Raw genomic sequence first — 24,093 nt, forward strand, 5'->3', positions numbered from 1 at the left:
GACGATAGTTTGTTGATAATTGTTGTGCATTTCCTCATGAAACAACCCCCGGGCAATGAGACACTGCATTCTGCGATGGGAGTGGGTCAGGGAACCAACCATAAATGCTATCTAGGTAACCTTCCTGCAATAGTGTGCTTTATGTGTGATGACTTATTTTACATTTAAAGAATAATGTGTGGTCCTGCTTTGATTATTATCCCACATTTTCCATGCTGAAAATTGTCTACATCTAACACACTGATAATACAGGGGGACGTAATCAAGTTGCAATTCCGTCCACTTTCTGCAATTGGAATTTTTGCGTATGCTCAACCCTGGAATAGGTCACAGCTTTATCCACAAGCCCATGGGATGCTTCTCCTTGCCGTCCAGTAACGACCTCTCAGCCATTGAGGTGAAAAGCAGCTAAGATGCATATCATTCAGAATTACTTATAGATGCTCTAAGTTGCCACATGGACAATTTGCTAAACATGGCGAAATGCGCCAGTATTTTGAATTACATGCAAGTCAGAAGCAGGCCCAGTATTATTTATTCACATTTATGTATATAGTGGCAGCATATTCCGTTGTGCATTACAATTGGCATCTGTAGTTCCAAAAGGAAGTGACTTCGAGATATGCGTTGCCAGTAATGCGCTAACATTGCTCGAAGATGGAGACCTGCACTAACACTATAACCACCAATCATTTGCCTCCTGAATACCAGCAGTATCTGCATAATGACCACATTGCATGCTAAAGATGCAGAATGAGACGATAATTGTCGAAGATTGCTAAAAATACAAAACAGGACATAGCGCTAGGACTCTGTGCAATTTATTCTTATCTCATATGTTTTAGATTTACACCAGATGACTTCTCTTTAATTTTATGGAGAGCCGAAACAAAATAAGTTTGACGTATGCACTGAGCAGGGAATGAGCCCCCTTTTAACCTCTGCTGCTGCTGCACACAGAACTACTGTCCTTAAATCCAGCTATGGTTATTCCGCATCAAGAAACATTTATTAACAGAGGATATACTATAGTTACTATATTACCATGATTATATATTAGTTACTAAATATTCATTACTATATTTACTATGATTAATGCTTGTATTGTTTGGGAGTGTAGTGAGCTTTGACTGCAACAAAATGCACAATATCTGGATCAAATAGAAGTAAGCTTGCGAGTAGGACCACAGTCTTGTTTTATTTCTGTGTCCCCAATTGTAAAGCATAAGAGAATATCATAGTTCTATATATATTATATAAAATGATAATAATATATATATATTATGTACGGGCAGCTAACACTCTTAGGGGTCTATTTACTAAGCAGTGTTAGGAGACAGAATGAAAAGTATTAAGGTGCCAGCCAATCAGCTCCAAACTGTCATCTCACAGGCTGTGTTTGAAAAATGACAGGAGCTGATTGGCTGGCACCTTATAACTTTTCATCTGTCTCCTAACACTGCTTAGTAACTAGACCCCTTAGTCATAGTGCGGTACTTTGGAAATATATTATGTGCATGCTAGTTATCCCTGTGTTTATTCTGCAGAGTTGCTGTTGATAAAGTCATGATCCACAGGTTAGGGGACGGTTACTGTATCATTGTGCTGCTCTTGGCTATCCGCTCTCTGGCAGCTGAGCCAGTGTTGTTCTGCAGCCAGTTACAGTATAAGTCTTCTCCTCTGATCCTGTTATTTGCTCTCGTATTACATCTGCCAAGAGCAGAAAACCAGTCCGCCCCAGTCTGATCCAGTGTGTGTTTGCATCACCGCCCTCCCCGGCCAGCCCTGTGCTGCCGTTCTCAGCCTGGCTAGAAGTAATAGCTGGAGAATGACTGTACATTGTGGACTGTGTCTGTAGCATGTAATAAGGTGTCTGGGGAAGAATTATTTTGCAATAACAATGTAGGTGGCAAGGGGCTGTATGAGCGGGGGCAGCAAAGCAGATGGATTGTACATAGGGATTTATTTGTTGGCGCAAGGGAAATTTGAGAAAGTGTCTATGTACAGTAGCTGCCTTCAAATAATGACATATTGTGGATTGTTTGTACTGCAAATATAACCATGTTGAACTGCAGTGGGGCCTATTAGTAAATCTGATTTCTTGCCATTGAATTATATAGCACCACCAATTTACGCAGAGCTGTAAATAGAGTACAGGTATATGTCATTCACAGTCCCTGCCTCATTGGAGCTTACAGTCTAAATCCCCTAATATACAAGCATAGACACTTACACACTAGGATTAATTACTTGCTCGTATGTTTTTGGAGCGTAGGAGGAAAGCCACGCAAACACAGGGAGAGTATATAAACTCCACACAGATAGGCCATGACCGGGATTTGAACTCATGACCTTGGTACTGTGAGACAGTAATGCTACCCACTACACAACCGTGCTGCACATGGTTGACCAGTAGGATTAAATACCTCCAATTTCTCCCCAAGGTTTTAGTTTGGATTCTCATTCTATAAAAGCCTCCACAATGTATATTATTTTTGTCCTTTTACGGCTTGGTGATGTTTATAATCCATAACCTGAAAACACGAGTATCTGGCTTTGGGTATTATAATTGTTGGAAGGAGGTGTACAATTCTACACATTTATGTAGAGAAATGCAACAATTTCAGCAACATAAGGGTTTTAGCAAGTCGCGTTGAACCGAAAAAATGTTGCACAGAAGTTGAATTGAATTTCCTCTTTAAAGCCTGCCTACATCTAAATCCGGAATCAGTATGAAATACCGATTCCCGGCAGCGGCACCCCGACACTGGAACAGATCCCGGCGGCAGCAGCACGACAGCGCTGGAAATCCCGATGTGCTTGGGGGGTCATTCAGACCCACTCGCGAGCGGCAGTATGCTCGCAAGCAGGTCGATGTTCCCCACTGCGCATGCGCACGACGGAGGGAGCACCGTCGTGCGCATGCGCGAGACCCGGGGAGCGACGGGCTTTCCATCGCTCCGGGTCACGCACCAAAGGGGGCGTGCTGTCGATGTTGATTGACAGCACGCCCCCTTTGGTGGGCGTGCCGGGGGCGTGCCTGCCTGACGGAGGCGTTCCCATGGGAACGCCTACCGTCTGAAGCCGGCCCCACTGACATCACTAGTGATGTCAGTGGGAGTGATTTTGGCTCTGATAGAGCCAAAATCACTCCAGGGCTTGTGGCAGTGAGACCCTACCGCAAGGTCTCCGTCGCAAGTCCGATGGTCGCGATGGTCAAGACCATCGCGACCATCTTTTTGGCCGCTCGCATATGCTGTGGGTGGTCACCCACAGCTATACGAGCAGCCAGGAGACCACTCCATTTTCATGGAGGAGGGCCCTGATTCAGAGCGAGCGCTCTGGTCAGAGCGTCCGGCTCTGAATCAGGCCCTGGATCTGTACACAAGCAATGAGCAACAGGTGGCCCTCTGCTCCTGAGCTACCAGCTCCTCCCTGCTTTGTTGTCATATTAATTTCTTATATCTTGTTGCACTTGTGTAAAATGTCTATTGACTTATTTACAGATAGTTATCTCTTTCTTTGATTAAGAGAACTGTGCGGCATTTTGACTAGGACCTTGTTGGTGGGCCAGGCGGGATGCAATCGGGAAGCCGGCTGACATTATATTGACAGCCGGCTTCCCGACTGTCATATCCCGGCGAGGGTGAAATGCCCGTCGTCTTGATGTAGACGCCGCTCATTTCCCCGACGCCGGGAGACCGGTCGAAGTGATGCCGGGCGCCGCGAGCGGACAGCCGCGCGGGGGGGGGGGGGGTAGGGTTAGGTTTAGGGCTCCTGGGGGGGACCTAGGATTAGGCACCCCCCCCGGGAGGTTAGGGTTAGGCTAGGGGGAGGGAGGGTTATGGCTAGGCACCCCTGGGGGGAGGTTAGGGTTAGGCACCCCCCCCCGGGGGACTTAGGTTTAGGCAGCGGGGAAGGGGGGTTTAGGTTTAGGCACTTAGAGGGGGGATTAGAGTTAGGCACTTGGGGGGGAGGTTAGGGTTAGGCACCCCTAAGGGAGGGTTAGGGTTAGGGGGGTAGATTAGGTTAGTCAATACTTACCTAGGGACGATCGGGATTTCCAGGGCTGTCGGGCAGCCGCTGCCGGGATCTGTTCCAGTGTCGGGCTGCCGGGAATCGAACCACCGTTTCCGGGCCAGGCAATGCAGTCTCCTGTAACATGTTGCCTCTGATTTAAACCATGTATAATATTGTGTCTAAAAATATATTCAATAGCTATTTCCTGAGTTAAATTTATAGACTACAATATATTGCGGACAAAATAATGTAGGATCCAGGGACCAGTCTGTCCACTTGATTTAGCTGCCTTTATCTCTGTCATTTGTCCAGTGTTTAAGTTAGTTATGCAACTTTCTCTTCACAGCAGAATAACCATAAAACACTAATTTAATACAATGATGCACTAAGTTAATACCAAGCATATCTATCCCACGGTTACTGCAAATATAACCGCTTTTCCACCTATACATGTATAGCACAGGTGTGCAGCTTCAAAGACGTTGCTAAATGAATCCTTGTGTTTGCCGTCCGTCCCTGCTTGCTGCCCGGTAAGCCTTTATAAAACACGCGTTTCGTTTATCACTAGTACACAAAGCTGATGACTGTTCTATATTTAAAACGAAAGCTACATGTTCAGTAATCTATCACATGCCTCTTGTTTTGCAGATAAAACTTTCATTGCTCAGCCAGTGTTTGTTCCTGAAAAGAAAGAGCGACCATTTAAGGTATATTGTCATCTATTTGTGAACTAATCAGAAGTCAGAAGCTACAATAGTGATATTACCATTTGGATGCAGAGAAAATACTTAAAGATTTAATAGGAATATTTTTAACATAGGGACCAGACAGACACATCTCTCCATTGGCGCTGATCAGTGAGCAGCATACAAAGGCTTTTATGCTGAGTTTTATTATAAATATATTTTTTACTTTATTTTATTAACAGTAATCTACTTTTCCCAGTAAAGGTGGAAGGATGAAGGATAGTAGGGCATGATCCTGAGGAGATAATTAGGACCTCATTCAGAGTCGGTCGTTGCGGCCGCACGGTCGTAAGGGAAAAGGGTCCGGATATGCAAATGATGCACTCGCAAGTTGCGTCCTTAAGATTGGATCGTTAGCTGGCCGACCAAGAGGAGGATGCGGCCGTAAGACAAAAAATACGCCCCCTTCTCGTATGCATTACACGTCATCTCCGGCCATATAAGGATTAATCAAGACCATCGGTAACCATCGAAACTGGTCGTAGAGCTTAAGGTTGACCATACCCTCTCTTAAGCACTACGATCAGGTCAGTGTACAAACCTCCCATGTCACGTGTGCTATGACACTACTTTGTTAATTATGCACTCCCATAAAACGCCGTTCGCATAATTTGGCACGCCTGCGTTCGGATCTCCACTCCCCCATTTTGAAACACCTTCCCCTGTTACCACCCACAAACGCCTCATTCTGTCACTCAAACTACCGACCTGGCTGTGTTCAAGGAGAGAGAAATTTCTGACCGTAGCAGCTAGTTTGCGCACGCGCATTGCGAACTTTACACATGCGCAGTTTAGCGAACATCGGTGGAGTACGACCGTGCGGCCGCAACGACCGACTCTGAATGAGGTCCTTACTCTTCTAGAGCTTAATTACCTTACATCTACATACAGTATAATGATTTAATGTTAACCTTAATAAAAATGTAATTCCAAATTCCACTGTACATGATTTTGATCATTTGCAGCTGATACGATCTGTCATTCCATATATTGCTGATAGCTAAAACATGTCAGAAGCCGCTCGGATATCTATGAGATAATAAAAAGTTCTCACTGTATATATTTTTGCCTTTATTTGTAGAGACAAGCAGGAGATCTGGTTCCAAAAGCCGAACATGGTGAGTAATCTTTCCTTCAATCTGACGCATTCAGCAATAAACTAGCTCGGAACGCTGAGGGAATGAGAACAGAGAACATTATTTTACTAGTTTATTTCTTATAATTGCTATAATGTAATGTAATAAGTCCTTTATCTATCTAAATGGGATTTGTCTACTCCATCACTAATTATCGATTAATAATATCATTGCTTGATCATGTATTAAAGAGCACTTATGTGTTGTAATATAACCCAGGGGTATTCAACATACGGCCCTCCAGCTGCTGTGAAACTACACATCCCAGCATGGCCTTCCACAGGTTTAGCATGTCCTAATAGCAAAACAGTGTGAGGGGATGCTGGGATGTGTAGTTCACAACAGCTGGAGTGGCGCATGTTAAATACCCCTGCTGTAACCTCTGGCTGGCTAGCTGCTGTGGAGCTATAGATCGTGTCATGCCCTGTATACATTGATCATTTATAGACCATGATACTAGGAGGCTGATTCACTTCATAGCGATGCACCATCAAAATGCTCGTAACTGTGGCACATAGCATCTGCAGTGTAGCTCAACCCTGAGGGGTCTAGTTACTAAGCAGTGTTAGGAGACAGAGTGAAAAGTGATAAGGTGCCAGCCAGTCAGCTCCCAACTGTCATTTTTCAAACACAGCCTGTGAGATGGCAGTTGGGAGCTGATTGGCTGGCACCTTATCACTATCTTATCACTCTGTCTCCTAACACTGCTTAGTAAATAGACCCCTAAGTCTTGCCGATGTCACAGCCACACAATGCTCGGAGTGGATTTGGCCCCTATGAATAGTGATAGTAGTGCTTGTAGCCCCATGGGTATTGCAGTTCGGTGTCAGAATGAATCTATGTACGCACCAGAATTACACAATGGAACTCTGTAGAGGTAGAAACCAAAGCAACCTTAATTCTGTACCCACATGTGGCTCTACTATCTTAATGTGTCCTAGTTGGAGACACAGGTTCTGATTCTGAGTCACAGGAAATGCACTCACAATTCAGGCTACTTCCAGTGAAAGGAAGTCAGACGCACCTATTATTATTTATTGCCAGTTATTTATATGGTGCACACATATTCCGCAGCGCTTTACAGAGAATATTTGGCCATTGACTTCAGTCCCTGCCCCAGTGGAGCTTACAAATCTGTTCCCTACCCCATGCACACACATACACACTAGGGTTAATGTTTGGTTGTTGTCAGGAACCGTACTCACTTCCGGGGTCGTGCTACTTTGCCCTGGCGGGGGACCACGTCTGGGGTCTCAAGGAGAGTGCAGCCAGCAGGTCCGCAGCGTATCAGTGGTCTTAGAGGTCCGGTGCTCCGGTGGGGTTCCCGCAGGCTGCGGACACTAAGCGCTGTCATGGCGGCTCCTGTCTGACTAGGTGTGTCACTGGAGGGTCCTCTGTGTGCTGGTGGTCTCAGGCGGCTCAGAATTCTGTCGTGGTCCCCGCCATCTCTGGATATTGGGTGCCGCCATATTGATACTGATCAGCTGACTGGTCTGTCTCCCAATGGGTATCCAGGTTCACGGACACCTCATAACTTTAGCCAACCCCTGTGACTCAGTGCATATAAAGCCTTGCTCCTGACAGCACTCAGTGCCTGAACTTCGTCGCTGATACATCATGCAATTATTCTAGCTACTATGCTAAGTTGCACTTGTCATTCTGACGACTCCGGCTCCAGTGTATTCTCCAAGTCTGTTCCACTCCAGCACCAGTGTATTCTTTCAAGTCTGGTCCCACTCCAGCACCAGTGTATTCTCCAAGTCTGGTCCCACTCCAGCACCAGTGTATTCTCCAAGTCTGGTCCCACTCCAGCACCAGTGTATTCTCCAAGTCTGGTCCCACTCCAGCACCAGTGTATTCTCCAAGTCTTATCCCTCTCCAGCAGCACCAGTGTATTCTCCAAGTCTGGTCCCACTCCAGCACCAGTGTATTATTAAGTCTGACTCTAGTTCAACTACAGAGCATTATTAGTTCTGGTCCACACAGGTCTCAGCGTGCCCTCCCAGTCCAGTTCCTATCTGGCCTTTACTTACAAGTGTGATCTCAGAACAGTCTGTTGCTTATCTTAAGATCCAATCCTAGGCCTGGCTACTTCTGTGCAACCTGTGTGATAAGATCCTCCTACCTATATTCTATCTATGAGGAGGGCCTATATACGACCATCATTACTACAACCCTCTCGTACCATCAGTGAGCGGGTACCTGAGCTCCTTCTGAGCAAGCTACAATCCCCAGTCCTGACAGTTGTGAGCCAATGAACCTACCAGTATCTTTTTGGAGTGTGGGAGGAAACTAGTGCCCTAGAAGAAAGGGAGCAAGTACAGGGAGAATATACAAACTCCACACCGTTAGGGCAGTGGTGGGTGTCGAACCCAAGACCTTAGTGCTGTGAGGCAGTGATGCTAACCATTACACCGTCTGTGACCATACCACCTCAGGCCACGAGAGCAATCGTCACCACTAGTAATGGTACTTACACCTACCTCATGCTTGGTGCTGTAGGACTGACTTAAAAAGGCGTGAACCCTGCGTGTGCAGAATAAGTCACAATTTTGCGTACACACTTACGACACACTTCTAGTTGCTGCCCAGCTGCCACCTATTATTGACCATTTAGCCGGCTGTGAAAAGCCACTATGATGCGTACGACTCAGAACTGCTCATAGATGCTCTAAGCTGCATATATTGAATGCAATGCCAAAAATTGTGAGATGCAGCCACGTTCGGAATTGCATGCAACTCAGAATCAAGGCCAGTATCTCCCCTGTTGTCTGCCCTGGATGCCATGATCATTACCTCTGTGGTTCTCTATACAGAAACCTCTAACATGCCAGAATTTAAGGCCAGAACTGAGACGTACAAGTTAATAAAATATATATTTTATCCGTCTAATGCTGTCTGTTCTTAGCCGGTAATGAAGTCGGCAATATCGGTCTATAATAGAAAAACAAAACTTTGTAAATTACTTTGTTCATGTAAATGTTAAATTTTGTGCACTGCAGGTTTCTGTGCTTATTCAGAAAAGAGGCTCCGATCATCCTCGTTTACGTGTAGGCCGACCTATTCTTCTGCTGAGACGGGTAGGATATTCCTAGCTCTCCTATATAAAATAAGGACTAATAAACTGACTGTTTATTTGGTTTGAAAATATAAAGAAAATTTTCAATATTTTGATGTTATGTTCCTGTAGCCGATACTAAAGTTTATGGCATAACCTGGGGGGGATAATATCCATACAGTACAGCAAGGATCGCTATTCTGCTAATACGCACGCAAATCAGTTGCTAATATCAGTGGTGATATGTAAATTATTGCATTCACATTGCGATCACAGCCTTACATAAGGACACCCACTTCCCCTTACATCCGTATACTAGGGGAACATAGCGAAATAATCTGTAACATCGGACCCATACACACAGAAAGCAGGTCAGACCTCACTCAGGAATCGCTTACTTCAGCGCACGCTATGAGGCCTCAGGCTATGTATGGTATCACAGTGGATAATTTAGGAACGCCCCTGCGACGGCGTTGAAACTTACTGGCACGCCTGCATTCGGCTGACCCCCTCCCCCCCCCCCCGCCGTCACCACCCACAAATGGCACTTCCTGTCAGTCACTCTGCGATGGGTCTGCGTAGCCACTGCGATCTCAGTCCCGAACGCAATGACTGGTTCGCATACTGTGATGCATGCACAGAATGCAACAATCGGCCAATTGCGTGCGTATAAGCAACTGCGTTCCTTGCTGAATCAGGCTCAGTCTACGACTAGTTACAGAACAGTTATAAAGTACCTAGAAAGGTGCAATATAATGCATATATTTGAGTGTGGCTTGTACAATATACAGTCTTCAAAACCTAATGCGTTAAATTATACAGACTACTTTTTTGAGAACTTTTTATTGCCGGACAAAGAAATAAGCTTGGTTCGGAAATAGTTATACTCCAATGAAATTTTGATACGACAGATGTGTCCGTTACTTCAGAGGTGACTGATTACAGACTGTGTTATGTTAGGACATGTGTGTCCATACAGCGGCAAACAAAGTGAAGATGGGGTGTGGTGTATTAAGTCGACATTCTGAAATGTCAACAATGGCGTTTTATCGAAATCGTGAATGTTGACCATCCGCATGTAGACAATGTAATTGGCAGTGCACAGTTCATGTAACACTAACCCTAACTGCAGCCTAACGGGTACCGACATTTTGTTAGTGTTCGAAATGTTGAATGTCAACATTCTGAATTTTGATACTTTGGGCTCTATTTATTAACATTATTTTTACTAAAATAAAGTGAAAAAGGGTGTTTTCACACCCTTTTCACATTATTTTAGTTTCACCTGTAGTTATTACAGGGCAATTGGAGTAGAATTAGTAAAATATAGATAGCAGATAGCATTTCCCATAATTGTAATGGGAAATGTGATCCGACCACAGTTACTAAAAATAAATTGTAAAAAAATACCGGGGGAAGCCCTGTGATAATAACGGCGTTATCCAGGGTCTCCCCCGGTTACCGGGCTCCCACTCTGCTCTAGCGGGGAGAGCAGAGGCGGGAGCCGGTACCAGTAATCAGCTATGTGGTCTAAGCAGACCGCAAGCTGATTGCTGTAAAAAAAAGAAAAAAAAAATTAAACATTTTTCTTTTTACTTACCTGAATCCAGGGACCGGTGATCGGGCCTCCGGTGATGGCTCCTCTCCGGTCAGCTGGTCTCCCATAGTACACTGGGGCCCGGTCATCAGGTGATCGGGCCCCAGTGCAGTATGGGAGATCACCTGATCGGGAAGCCCGGAGAAGATCACCGGAGGCCAGGAGGATGCAGGTAAGTGTAATGAAGGGAGGGGGGGTCCGCGGTCGCGGGGGGCGGGGCTTAGTGCCGGGGGCGGGGCTTGGCATCGGTGGGGGGTAGTAGCGGTGGTCGGTCGGCGCTTGCGCGGGCTCTTAGTCGCGGTATTTTTTCCAAAAATACCGCGACTAGAGTGCGGATGGGATCCGCAGGGAAAGAGCTTTATCGCAAGCTCTGTCCCTGCAAGGGATTTATAGTAAATCCCTGTGATATTGCCTGAATTCGCAATTCGAATTCACTTGGTAATATCACACTACAATCCGCATTCAATATGAGCCCTTTGTCTGCATACTCTGATGAAGATATAAGATAACATTTTTAGAACTATAAATGGAGTTTACCCAGTGAATCATTTGTGTACAGCAAATACAGAAAATGAGTCATTTCTGTTCTGTTACACATCAGAGACTGATTTATAAAGTACATTCTGTAAAATGATAGGTAGCAGTTAATTGGTTGCTATGGGCAACTTCTCCACTCTTTAAGTTTACCGTATCTTTCAGTTAGCCATTAATTTTATGGTTACTTCATCCAATTATTTATCTCTTTGTGTGTGTATATTATAATAATTACTAAGTGTAGATGAGATTCTGATGCTTCAAGTTTTAATACAATATGGGTGAGATGTACTAAGCCTTGGAGCGAAATAAACCAGAGAGATATAGTACCAACCAATCGGCTCCTAACTGCCATTTTACAGGCTGTGTTTGAAAAATGACATTTAGGAGCTGATTGGTTGGTTCTTTATCGCTCTCCAAGGCTTAGAACATCCAGTCCTGTATCTCCTATGACTCCTAACTGCATACTGACAGCTGTGTTGTCTTCCTCCTATAATATTTACTGTTATCCTAATTTCAGGTAACGGCGTCTTGGACAAACGAGTCCGCTCTTCGTCATTCAGTTTCCTGACAGCCTACCTTCCAAATCAGCCAGGTAGGAGCCAGCAGTCATTATGGTACCAGCATGATGAGCGAATGTCTCCGCCAGCACAGTCTGAGAGCCTCGGGCAATGTAGAGAGCTCTGTACATCTTTCAGCGCTCACATTATGCGAACCTTGCCAGTGGGAGGGACACGGGGGACGTTACAGAAAGAAATAAATCCTAAAACCGGCCTCACTTTTTTGGGGGACTATATAGACTGTGATACACCGCCAACACACACATAGGCGGCATTAGCACAAAGTAGCCACATCAGTGGTAGATCGTGCCAGTTCGACAAGCAATGGTAGACTGAGTCACTGGAACAGCTGGCAGAGGCCATATGTAAATGTTGGGGTTTTTTTTACTTTTAAAGTATAAAATAAGTCATTATTTTTTTTTATTGTATTTGTTATTTTTAATTTCTTCACAGCACTTAAGCACAATGTGTTCATGCCTGCCACACTGCTGCAAGAGCCCCCTAAACAAAGCGGTGCGGACAGTGGTAAGTACGGAACAGTCTCGCCCCCTGCTTCTTATGTTCCCATTCTCGGTGTCAAATTTTTAATTTGTAGGGATCAGCAACATTAATATAATGTGTGTTTTTTGTTAAATATACTATTACTTTGTCCTGCAAAGAATTGGCAGCAAAAAATGTGCACATTATACAAACATGAAAATGCCCTGCGCCACCCAATTATGACTGTTTCTCTGGTCATAAGGGGCTCAGTGCGTCCATGATGCATCCCATTCTACAATCAACAAACATAAAAACTTATTATGCAGCGCTTGTTAGCTTTCTGGGATTGCGCAGTGCGAAAATATGCGAAGTTTGTTAGGGCACCAGTACCCACAGTTACGGAGCTGGTTATGATATATCGTTCTGACACGGATCGTAATGATATATCGCATGGTGTTTACACCCTTGGCCTGCGGATCGTTCATGGCACCGCTCCATCTGCTGTGCTGCACAGCATGTGGGACTAAGCGATGAACCACGCCATGCTGCTAAATGCAGCATGGAACGACGCATGGCGCCTATGTGCATCGCATCATGCAGTGTGTACAGACAGCGCAATGTATTGTCCCATCATGTTGCCCTGGATACACGATCAAAAACCCGGAACATGATCTGGCTTGATACTGATGACATATTACTGTCATTTTGTTATCCAGTAGCCTTCAAATGAGAATATTTTCCCATTCTGGGCATGATTCTGAGCTGCACGCATTGCCAATGTTCTGGTAGTTCAGGGACTATTTGCAACCTGGCATGCGCAAAAAGTTCAGAAAACCCCTACGGCGCATGCGTTATTGAGAGTGTACATATCAAGGTGCTGCTGCTGCTGCGTTCAGGTCAGACACTATCGGAAATGTGGGGGAAGAGTTATGAGCGTTCCTGGGTGGTGACTGGGAGGTGACTGCTAGCGCACACAAAAATGGGCCAATCAGTGGGCGTGTTATGGGCGCAGGCATAGGAGCCCGTGGTCAGACCAACAAAGTGCACCTGTCATAGGACTGATACAAGTTTCGATGTGCAACCGATGGTGACGTATAAGGATGCAACAATCGGATTAACAGCGTGCACAGGCTTTAAAAGTGGGTGGGTCTATCCTTGCACATTCAGCCACACGGATGGACACAAGGGAATGAGTTTGTATAAAGTTGCAGATGGGCGATCGCCAGTAGACGTTTACTGTGCGACTCAGAATCGGGTCCTATATCCGTTACTGTAGAAATAGTTAGCTGCATGAAAACTGACCTGGAATCTATATTTGCAGGCTTGCACTCCTGGACGGTGATGAAACCAGCAACACTGCAGCCTCCACAAGCAGCTGGATGCCAAGATGTGGAGGAGACAGAGCTCGGGACTGTGCTCACTAGATGTCAGCATGAACATAAGGTACTGTGATGCCAGACACACGTCACAGACCCTTACATTCCACCTGCTCCCATGCTGTCATCCATTTTTTATTTTTTTTATGTACAACAAACGCATTTGCTTTTAGGTATCCATTAACCTGCGACGCTCTCTAATACAGCAGATACCACTTCCCATCTTGTGTATGAACGTATGGGCCGCACTGATATTATTATACAGTATCTGCACTTGCCCCATATCACCTGAATATACTGCTTTCCCAAGTGTATATTTTTTCTGGACTGCAGGTGTTTGCAATTGCACAAAAAAGTCCTTTACTTGACCTAGGGATGGTCATCGTAAGGGGATCATCATATAGTGTCAGCGTTGTTACCATCGTAACATTTACTTTGCAAAGGCATGATGACTATTTAGTGGTTTAACAATCGATAGTTAGACTTAGCGCAGTGGAAACCGGAACGTTTGCACATTCGCAGAGGAGCTCTGCTGGGGACACTCCTTCCTGGTGTCTGCAGCAGAATGGACGTTTGCAGCCATCGGATGAGCCACCGGAGAGCAGCGTGCGACTGTGGAAACTTTCGCAATCCTGCAAACAAATGGAAAAAGCATTTCCATCAGATCGAAAACATCGATGGTTGCCAAGCATTGTTTTCCAATGGCCATCCCCAACTTAGGGGTCTATTTACTAAGCCTTGGATGGAGATAAAGTTCCAACCAACCAGCTTTTAACTGTCATTTTTCAAACATGGCCTGTGACATTGCAGCTAGGAGCTGATTGGCTGGTACTTTATCACTGTTCACTTTATCGCCATCCAAGGCCTGGCTGGTACTTTATCTCTGTTCACTTTATCGCCATCCGAGGCCTAGTAAATAAACCCCTTAGCCCCCCCCATCCTGTCATGCAGGGCAGTTTCTAGGGTCTGAAGCTCCCAGTGCGAGCAGTCAAAATGCGCCCCCCCCCCTTCTCTCAAGAAGCAGTAATATTGTGGGCGTGGCCTAATCATGGGGGGTGTGGTACCACAGTAAGGGAGCGTTGTCTTGAAAGACCACAGAATGTCAGCTGCTGTGACTACTGAGCCCAGGGGTGGCTAACCTGTCAGAGGCAAAGCGCTGAAAAATATATGTTGTTAAAAGAAAGACAGACATCATGCGCGTGCCGAAGGCGCGCGGTCAAAAATTGGGGTGTGGCCTAGCTGTCACAAACCCACGCCGCACTTGTGTGTGCATGCCTTTGGTGTGACATTTGCAGAAGTATGACCTTGTATCACACCCGTTTTTAGTAAGGTTGGGGGTCGAGCCCAGCACATTGAAGATACAAGCCAGATCCACATAAAATACACTGTAATAAGCCAGGTCCACATAAAATACACTGAAAAGGCCACTTAGGGATCACACTGCAACAAACCACTTCCACATAAAATATATTGGAAAAGCCAGAACCACAAACTATGTTTTAAAACCACACGTGCCCCCTGTATTTATGCCCCTTATGCAGTGCCCACAGTGGTAGTGCAGTGCACCCAGTAGTAGTGCCCCCCGGAGTGGTGCCCCCTATGCCATGACCCCATTAGTAGTGCCCCCTATAGTCTTGTGCCCCCTATAGTCTTGTGCCCCCTGTAGTCATGTCCACATTAGTAATGTCCCCAACAGTGATGTCCCCAGTAGTAGTGCCCAGGTGCCCCCAGTGGTAGTGTTTCCCCCAGCAGAAGTGCCCCCAGAGTAATGTCCCCAGTAGTAGTGCCCAGGTGCCCCCAGTGGTAGTGTTTCCCCCAGCAGAAGTGCCCCCAGAGTAATGTCCCCAGTAGTAGTGCCCGGGTGCCCCCAGTGGTAGTATTTCCCCCAGCAGAAGTGCCCCCAGAGTAATGTCCCCAGTAGTAGTGCCCGGGTGCCCCCAGTAGTAGTGCCTCCCCCAGCAGACATGCCCCCCCCTCCAAGTATTGTCCCTAGTAAAAGCCGCGTGCACACACAAAAAAAAAAACACTAATACTTACCATAAGCCCTGCTCCGGCGTCCGCTCCGCTTGGCTGCTCCTCTGCACTATGGGAAAGACGTCATGAGTCATGACGACTTTCCCATAGTGCACACTGGGGGAGCCGGAAGCCGGAGCTTCCGTCTCCGGCTGCTGCTCTGCTCTGTCCTGCCCTGCCGGGCGCCCGCTGGTAACCGAATCTCAGCAGGCGCCCGGCAGTTCACAGGCTTTCTACAGCAGGGGTCGGAGGAGGCGCGCCCCGTGCGATTGCACGGGTCGCCCGGCCCTAGAAACGGCCCTGCTGTCATGTCCCATCTATCTATCTGGACACAATGAGGCGTAAGTGACAGAATAGCAGAAAACTGCATAGGCGCATATGCGTCCGCTACTGTTTAGAGCAGTGGTAGCCAACCTCGGTCCTCAAGAGCTACCAACAGTTCACGTTTTCCAGACCACCCAGCAGGTGTACAGGTGCAGTCATTACTCACTAACACATTTGAAAAGATCCACAGGTGGAGCTAATTATTACACTTGCGATTCTGTGAGGAGACCTGGAAAACATGCACTGTTGGTAGCTCTTGAGGACCAAGGTTGGCTACCCCTGGTTTAGAGCATGTCAATTCACTGAGCAGTGCTACGCTCCACTTGATTGGACTGCACCGTCCAGCAATTGGAAGACTGCGAATGGGATGAACAAGAACATCCTGCAATAACACCCTCATGCACTAATGGTATGGGAGATTGTGCAACACAAAAGACAAAGAAAATTCTTTAAAAAAAAATAAAAATATACACACATACATAGCGCTCTTGAATTTGTCACCCTAGGCCTAGACATATGGCATGGCATCTAGTTTATATACATACAATATTGTCCTCTGTTAAAGTAGCTATCCCACATAGAGGATTTTTCTTTAAATAGCAAGTTAAGTACTTTTTAAAATGTGTGGCAGTCACTGTTCTTAGCTATTCCCTTTCAAATCTTTATCTCCTTTTCACAATCTCTGGTTGGCAAACAAAAATGGCTGCCAGACACTTTGATATTTTCCCTGGAATTACTGTTATGCAAGTGTAATAGTAAAACAAAAATATGCCTGACTGCCAGTTAGTTGGATATATTTTTATTGCTCAGGTTTAGTTGGATAACATTGCTGAGTACCGTACATACGTGACTACAGTATTCTATTTTTTTTTTAACAGACCGTTAGAGAGAAAAACAACAAGGCTTCGGTAAATAATGCCGGACATCCAAAATCTCCTACTGGATCTGCATATATTTTGGCAATGGAAACAAGGTAAGAGAGGGTAGCACTGTAAGGGGTAAATTTACTAAAGTGAGAGTTTTTAGAAATGAGTTTTAAAATTGATGTTGCCCATAGCAACCAATCAGATTCTACTTAACATTTAAATAGCACCTTCTAGAAGATAATAGCTAAGATCTGATTGGTTGCTATGGGCAACATCACTTTTAAAACCCATTTCTAAAAACTCTCACTTTAGTGACTTTACCCCTAAATGTGTTTGATTAAAAGCACAATAGCCACTGATTTCTCAGTATGTTTGATTAACGCTTTGTAAAGAGCTACTTAATATAAGAAACCTGTATCTGATAGTTCTTAAACAAAGTGACAGAAGATAGAGTAAGTGTCAGCGCTTGTACCCGCCTGGGTCAGTGTCCCAGGAGTTGCACCAGCCCTAATATGTAAAAGCAGCAGGAGGCTCCTGTAGTAGAAATACGTCCGCTGCCGGCTTTTGTAGTCCGCTGCTGCTGCGTCTGATGTGCGGGAAATACAATGCAAGATGGTAGAACCACCGTTTGAGCGCCCAAACTGTGGACTTTTTGCAAGTCTGCTCGCCACCTCAGTAGGCTGCTGGCAGAAATGTTGGCACTTACACATGAACGGAGCAACAATTGAACTGCTCCATTGAGCACCCATTAGTTAAGGTACCAAAAAAAACCGCTCCACTCCAACCCCCCACCCCCTGGATCTGCTCCTGGGCTGTGGTCGAGCCTGTCAGTATTTTGCCTTTTTAGATTGACAAAATTTACATATTGAACATCTTTAGAGTACTTCAATAATATGGTTGGACCAAATTGATATATATATATATATAAGTCACTGAGGCCGGCACTCCATAATAACCAAAAATACTTGCCCAGGTGCCATCTGAGGTAGAGAAGACCTGTTGAATAAAAATGCAAAAAAGCGGCACTCACGGGGCTGGATAAAGAAGAGTCAGATACACAACGTTTCAGTCGGTGAGGACTTTTATCTTCTTGATAAAAGTCCTCACCGACTGAAACGTCGAATCACATACACCTATTGTGTATCTGACTCTTCTTTATCCAGCAACGTGAGTGCCGCTTTTTTGCATTTATATATATATATATATATATATATATATATATATATTTATATATATATGTCAGCTTGCGAGCAGGGCCCTCATGCCTTTGTCTGTCTGTCTGTTACAACCCAGTCTTGTTCTAAACTTGCTCCACACAAGACCTTTATGAAAACTGGCTGCCGGCTATAGGAGGGGTGAAGGAGGGGGGTGGGCTTTTGCTCAGCATTTCTAGAAATGTTGCACAACATTTTCTTGGGTAAATGCCTCCTAAGTGTGCCCTGTGCTGTGCTCTTAGCGCCCATACTCATCTGCCTCTTGTGGTTTCTTGTCCTAAATATCATTGACATGTTCGTGGCTACAAGTCAGGCCTCTCTCCCCTAAATATCCAACCCTGAAGCCCGTATTGTGTATGAGTGTGGATTTGCTGTGGTTATGGGTGCTGTGACTAGAATCCTCTTACTGTTCTCCTTTTCTAGAACGCAGCCGTTTCAGCAAATGTTTGTGCCACACAGACACAAAGCCGACTTTGTCTTCGGAGAGAACATGGAGAAGAGAGTCATGGTGAGTTCCTGCCTTAACCGAGGGAGACACTGACTCTGACAAGCTCCACATTATGTTTCTGTTTTTGGGAAGATCCGATGTTGTTGTTGTTAAAATGCCATGTTCATTAGATACATAATATATAACGTGTAATATAATAATGGCGAGTGCAAGTTCTTTCCCTATTGTCAGCCTGTTAGAAGTTAAAGGTCCAGGGATATTAGCTGGACAATGACAATATGTAATATCCTGCTGAGTAATAACGTTTCGGTAATGTGCTTGGTAGAAGTCCTGTGACTTCAGCTGCCTGTGTAGTACGGAGGGAGTGGAATAAAAATGTCGACACCAGAATGTCTACAAGGTCTGAATGTTGGCACGGACAGAATGATGATATTGTGAATGCCGACAGTGGACATTTTTAACAGTACGATTTTACATTCACTTTGCATATAAACCTAACCCTAACATCGGCTGTCGACATTCATGTCGACATTCTGACCGTTTGATAGTTCACACATTCTTTTGGAAAAGTATTCAGCCTTTGCCTAGAGTGTATCAATATTCCAATCATTTTTTCTTCTTGAACTTTATTCACATAGGCCATGTGTGACTTCTGTCCTGCAAGACGGAGGAGCACACAGATTGCTTTAGCTTCACTGTAAATATATTGCAGTCATTACGGCTCCATAGAAAAGTGAGCAGGAAACTGCTGTGTACTGTATAAAACCACATGGGCTTATTTATAGCCGAGTGTGAGACTGTTCACTCTATTTACAGATTCCCAAGAGGCCAACTCCATCTAAAACCAGTGCACCCCAGTGCAAGAGGGAATCAACTTCAACCAGGGGATCGTGTAACAGGAATTGGCCTTATCAGAGTAAGACACACTTGCTGTATATTCTGGTGTGCACCACACTACACTTCATATTGCAGAACGCATATTAGCCATTGCAGTGTAAGTGCACTGTGCTTTATTTGGTTAATGCTTATAGAAAGGTATCCATATGGCTTGTCACTGCACAGAGAGACCTCCTATACTTTGCCTGTGACTGCTTACAAAGTTTGTACAGTTACGTCCTTGCACATCTTTGCTTCAGTCGTGCCAAACCGCTCCCCTCCGTGCGCCAGGTCCCGCGAGACTCTGCGAGCGCCCGGTGTATTTTTTTGTTTATTTTTCTGCTGAAAATGCATCTTAAGTTGCAATGCGATGTGACTAGGAACGCAGGCAGGAGACTGTGCTGATTAATTTGGTATGTGACACTTGTATATCTGTATATGCGACTGAGTTTCCGAATCAGCCTGTGAAGTGCTACAATGCAGCAGCCGCAGCTTTTTTTCTACGACAAGTTCCGGTAACAGGCTCAGTTTCGCCTATGAAATTAGTCGCATCACATTACGACTTAACACATTTTCTGCAAAAGTAGATGCCAAAACTCCAAACGCTAGCAGAGTTGCACAGGATCTGGCGGCTTACCCACGCCAGGCAAGTCGCACTGCGTGGCGTAATGAGGATACTGTAGATGTTGGAGGACACATCTGTAAATTGCCCATTGCCAGAGAAGGCAGCTGATCTGTAGACTAAACCAATATTCACAAACCGCCTGGTGCATAGTTGAATGTATTTTAAGACATATGATATTGATCTCAGTGGATCACGAAGATCTTACAATATTTGCTGTTGACTAGTAAATGCTAATAATGATAAAATACTTTCAAATAAAATAAAAAAACATGGTTATTTATTTCCAAGACAACAACATTCTAGGACAAATTCCCAAAACCTGAGACCGTTCATGAAAATTGGGGACATCTGACCGCTATGGTCATACCTCAGTGATGTCACGGAGTAATAGGGAATGGATGGGCTGCACTTTATTAGATATAGGTCCCATAACACTTTAGTATAAGTGGGATTCGCCAGTGGAGGGGATAAAAGATGTCTGTACTTTTCATGTGTTGTATTTGCTGTGATTTGTAATGCTGACTTGATATTGCTTTGTAGAACACAGATCGCATAAAAGCCTAATCGAGTCAGCCGAGGCCTACACCTCCCGGCCGAGACAAAAGTACGAACTGGATCAAGTGGAAATTATCACCGGAGAGGAGTCGGAGCGCAATGTGCTGCAGGTGGGTCACATGTTATGCAAGGAGAGAATGTCTATATCTATGAGCATAGCGGCAGAATGCTGTTGTCCACTAATTTTTTTATTTAGCTATCAATTCTGGGTCTGAAGAAAATTATTGGGGAGACGTATGAAGGGGCGATAGGGGGGGAAACTGTAACTGCAGCACTCAACACAGTAATGCAGGAAAGCTCCGCTGTCAACGGCGCTCTTATCTTTAAGATAGGCTGCCGATGTTCAGGCAGATGACCGTCACTGACTGGTCTGACAGCTGCAGCTTACTATTTAGACAGCTGCAGCTGTTGCTGCCGCATACACAGCCAGGAATTGTGCATTCAAGAAACAAGTTTATTTATTTTTTCAAATAGCCAGGGGTGCCGCTGGGGGAGGGGGGGGGTTCTAACACAGTGGCATAACTAGGGTATTTGGAGCCCAGGGCAAATGTGAAAAGGGAGCCCACCGCCCCCCCCATGTGCGCGGCAAAAAAATGGGCGCGGTCACTTAATCATGACACACCCCTTTATTTTCAAACTGAACATTCCTATCCATATGCACCTTAACCCCAGGAGTACCAATTATACAGTACCCCCAGTATGCAGTTGTGGTCCCTCTCAAGCAGGACCATAGTAGTGCCCCTTATACAGTATCCCCAGTAGTGGTCCCTCTTATACAGCCCCCAATTAGTTCCCCTTACTCAGTACCCCCAGTAGTGGCCCCCCCAAATGCAGTGCCCCACGTAGTGTTCCCCCTTATGCAGTGCCCCCAGTAGCAGTCCCCACAATGCAGTGCGCCCAGTAGCGGTATACCCTTATGCAGTGCCCTTTTATATAGTGCCCCCAGCAGTAGTCCCCCCCATGCAGTTTTCCCAGTAGTGGTCCCTTTATGCAGGCACCCTGTAGTGATCCCCCCTATCTAGTGCCCCCTGTAGTGGTCGCCGCAGTGCCCCTAGCAGTAAGCCCCTTATATAGTGCCCCCAGCAGTAGTGTCCCCCCCCCCTCCCATGCAGTGCCCCCAGTAGTGGTCCCCCTGATGCAGGCTACCAGTAGTGACCCCCCCCCCCTAATCCAGTGGTCCCTGTAGTGGCCCTTCCTATTATTGCCCCCAGTAGTGGTCCCCCGAGTGCAGTGCCTCTAGTAATAGGCCCCTTTTAGAATGCCCCCAGTGGTAGTCCCCCCCCCCCCCCCCCAAAGTAGTAGTCCCCAGTAGAGGTCCTCCCAATGGCACCCCCAGTAGTAGCCACAGACACCTCCCCCAGTAAAGGTCCCCCCAGTAGTAGCCAACCCCTCCCCCGTTGTGCAGATAGGTTTAAAAATAAATAAATATATATAAAAATATACTTACCTGATTCCACGCTGCTCCTGTCCGCGATGCCGCTCCCACCCTCCAGTCCGCCCGGGCTGGCGCGCTCAGCATTATGGGACTGACGTCATGACGTCAGTCCCATTACCCACTGTAGGAGCCGGACTTCCGTCCGGCTCTTGCAGTGGGTGCTGCAGCAGTCAATGAGAGTCTATCTGACTCTCATTGGCTGCTGTTTAACACACGCATCGCCGCCAGCGCTGGCGGCGATGCGTGTGTTATGCACAGCCTGAGCCCGCCTCCTGGCGCTATTGGGCAAGCGCTCAGGGGGAGGGAACGGGCTCAGGCGTGCAGCACAGGACCGGCGCTGGAAGACTAGCGCCGGTCCTGTGCAAATGTGTAGCGCTGACCGCACTCATTGCGGTCGGCGCTACACTGGCTATCTAGGGCGGGCGGGCCGGTACCGCGCCGCCGGTCCAACGGCGCCCAGGGCACGAACCCCGCTCGCCCTGCCCTAGTTACGCCACTGATGTAACACTCTCCCTCTTTGGCAAACCACCTGTTAATACATGCAGGTGGTGATTTCACCTGCTTTCCGCGATAAAAATGGAGAGTCGGTCCAGGCATTTACCCCATGATACGTGCCAGATTAATACTTCTCCCCCTATATTTCTCTTAAGTTACTTATGTATTATTAAATCCTTTAACTGTTGCTGGATGCGGTTCTTAGTGGAATGCTAATATTGCTGCTTATGTACACATCAAACGCGCATCACAGTTTGTAAATGACCATTAATAACTTACAGTAATGAATGTAAACAAGATGTAAAATATGAACAGTTTAGATGGGTCAAAACATTACGTCACTGGGCCCATTATCCGCTGCACATCCTGCAATGGACGCAGTTCTGACGGTGATTTTAAAGTATATTAATGGAGCTGTCATGTATATGAGCATTTCATACATATGCAGTGTATATATATATATATATATATATATATATATATAGCCCATTGTAAATTAATTTGTTTTTGTTTTTCCTTTCTAGGTTAATTGCAAGCTCTTTCTCTTCAACAAAGAAAATCAATCTTGGACAGAGAGAGGACGCGGCTATCTGAGACTCAACGACATAGCCTCCGGTGGCAGTGGACCATTCCGATCACGAATAGGTAGAGCTCCGCATTTGGTTAGGCAGTCAAAGCCACATTCTTAGCCCTTTGGGGGGTAGACGTATCAAACCTCGGAGTGAGATAAAGTACCAATCAGCCTCTAACTGCCATTATTCAAACACAGCCTGTAAAATGACAGTTATGGTCAGATTTGTTGTCAGATATGAACGATAATGATTTTGAAAATCGTTCATGTGACAGATCTGACTGTGTGCATACACCATTAGAATGTGACTGGTTGCTACTTCATCTCTCTCCAAGTTTTGATACATCTCCCCAACAGTGCGCCTTATAAGTATAGGGAAGCACACTCTTACAGTGAAACAGTGATTTCTTGTATGCAGGCTACGTCGTAAATGGTGCACCTGCGGTGCAGTATCTCATTCAGAGATTCAAAACCATTTCATCCATGAGACCTAAAGATCGCTCAGGCCACGAAGTCTTGAGCGTTATAGGAACCTATGCCCAGCGGTCTACCTAATGTGGTTATACCAGGAGTCTAACTTATGGGAAAATAGAGTCCCTATAGGGAAAACATACACTTATAAGGGGGCGCAGTCTGCATACCGACGGGCTCTATCCCGCGCGCCGATATAGTGACACTGCAAGCTCGACATGGGACTAAAAATAGGCGTCGAAACCCCGACACCCGGCATACCGAACGAGGGTAAACCGGGTGTCTTAGCTTCTAGCCGCAGGAGGGGAGGGTTAGGTTTAGGGACCTCGGGGAGGACTTATGGTTAGGCACCCCCCCACCACGGGGAGGATTAGGGTAGGGAAAGGGAGGTTAGGGTTAGGCACCACTAGGGGGAGTTAGGGCTAGGCACCCCCCCAAGAGGGTTAGGGTTTAGGGGATGGGGGGTTAGGGTTAGGCACTAATGGAGGGAGGTTAGGGTTAGGCACTACTAAGAGAGGGTTAGGGTAGGGAAAGGGAGGTTAGGGTTAGGCGCCAATAGGGGGAGTTAGGACTAGGCACCCCCCAGGAGGGTTAGGTTTAGGGTGCGGGGAGGGGGGTTAAGGTTAGGTACTAAAGGGGGGAGGTTAGGTTTAGGCACTAGGGTGGGGGGGAAGTTAGGGTTAGGCACCACTA

The 24,093-nt window shown here is 46.0% G+C and overlaps 1 protein-coding gene across 3 annotated transcripts in view; it reads left to right on the plus strand.

The window, feature by feature from the left end:
* The window catches only part of RANBP3L (RAN binding protein 3 like), a 53,932-nt gene that overhangs the window by 11,697 nt on the left and 18,142 nt on the right, over window positions 1-24,093 (plus strand). For all 3 annotated transcript variants that reach the window (XR_015869854.1, XM_088447776.1, XM_088447777.1), the window contains exons 2-12: window positions 4,669-4,727; window positions 5,848-5,884; window positions 8,905-8,982; window positions 11,612-11,686; window positions 12,105-12,176; window positions 13,453-13,574; window positions 16,723-16,817; window positions 18,348-18,432; window positions 19,189-19,288; window positions 20,414-20,538; window positions 22,883-23,003. Coding sequence is in view for 2 of the 3 variants with exons in the window: in XM_088447776.1 (XP_088303902.1) it covers window positions 4,669-4,727; window positions 5,848-5,884; window positions 8,905-8,982; window positions 11,612-11,686; window positions 12,105-12,176; window positions 13,453-13,574; window positions 16,723-16,817; window positions 18,348-18,432; window positions 19,189-19,288; window positions 20,414-20,538; window positions 22,883-23,003 (969 nt within the window). In the remaining variant the exon portion in view is untranslated. The remainder of the gene's footprint in view (window positions 1-4,668; window positions 4,728-5,847; window positions 5,885-8,904; window positions 8,983-11,611; window positions 11,687-12,104; window positions 12,177-13,452; window positions 13,575-16,722; window positions 16,818-18,347; window positions 18,433-19,188; window positions 19,289-20,413; window positions 20,539-22,882; window positions 23,004-24,093) is intronic.

Source organism: Taudactylus pleione, unplaced genomic scaffold, assembly GCF_031769625.1.
Source record: "Taudactylus pleione unplaced genomic scaffold, aTauple2 ptg000438l, whole genome shotgun sequence".
NCBI classification, from domain to species: Eukaryota; Metazoa; Chordata; class Amphibia; order Anura; family Myobatrachidae; genus Taudactylus; species Taudactylus pleione.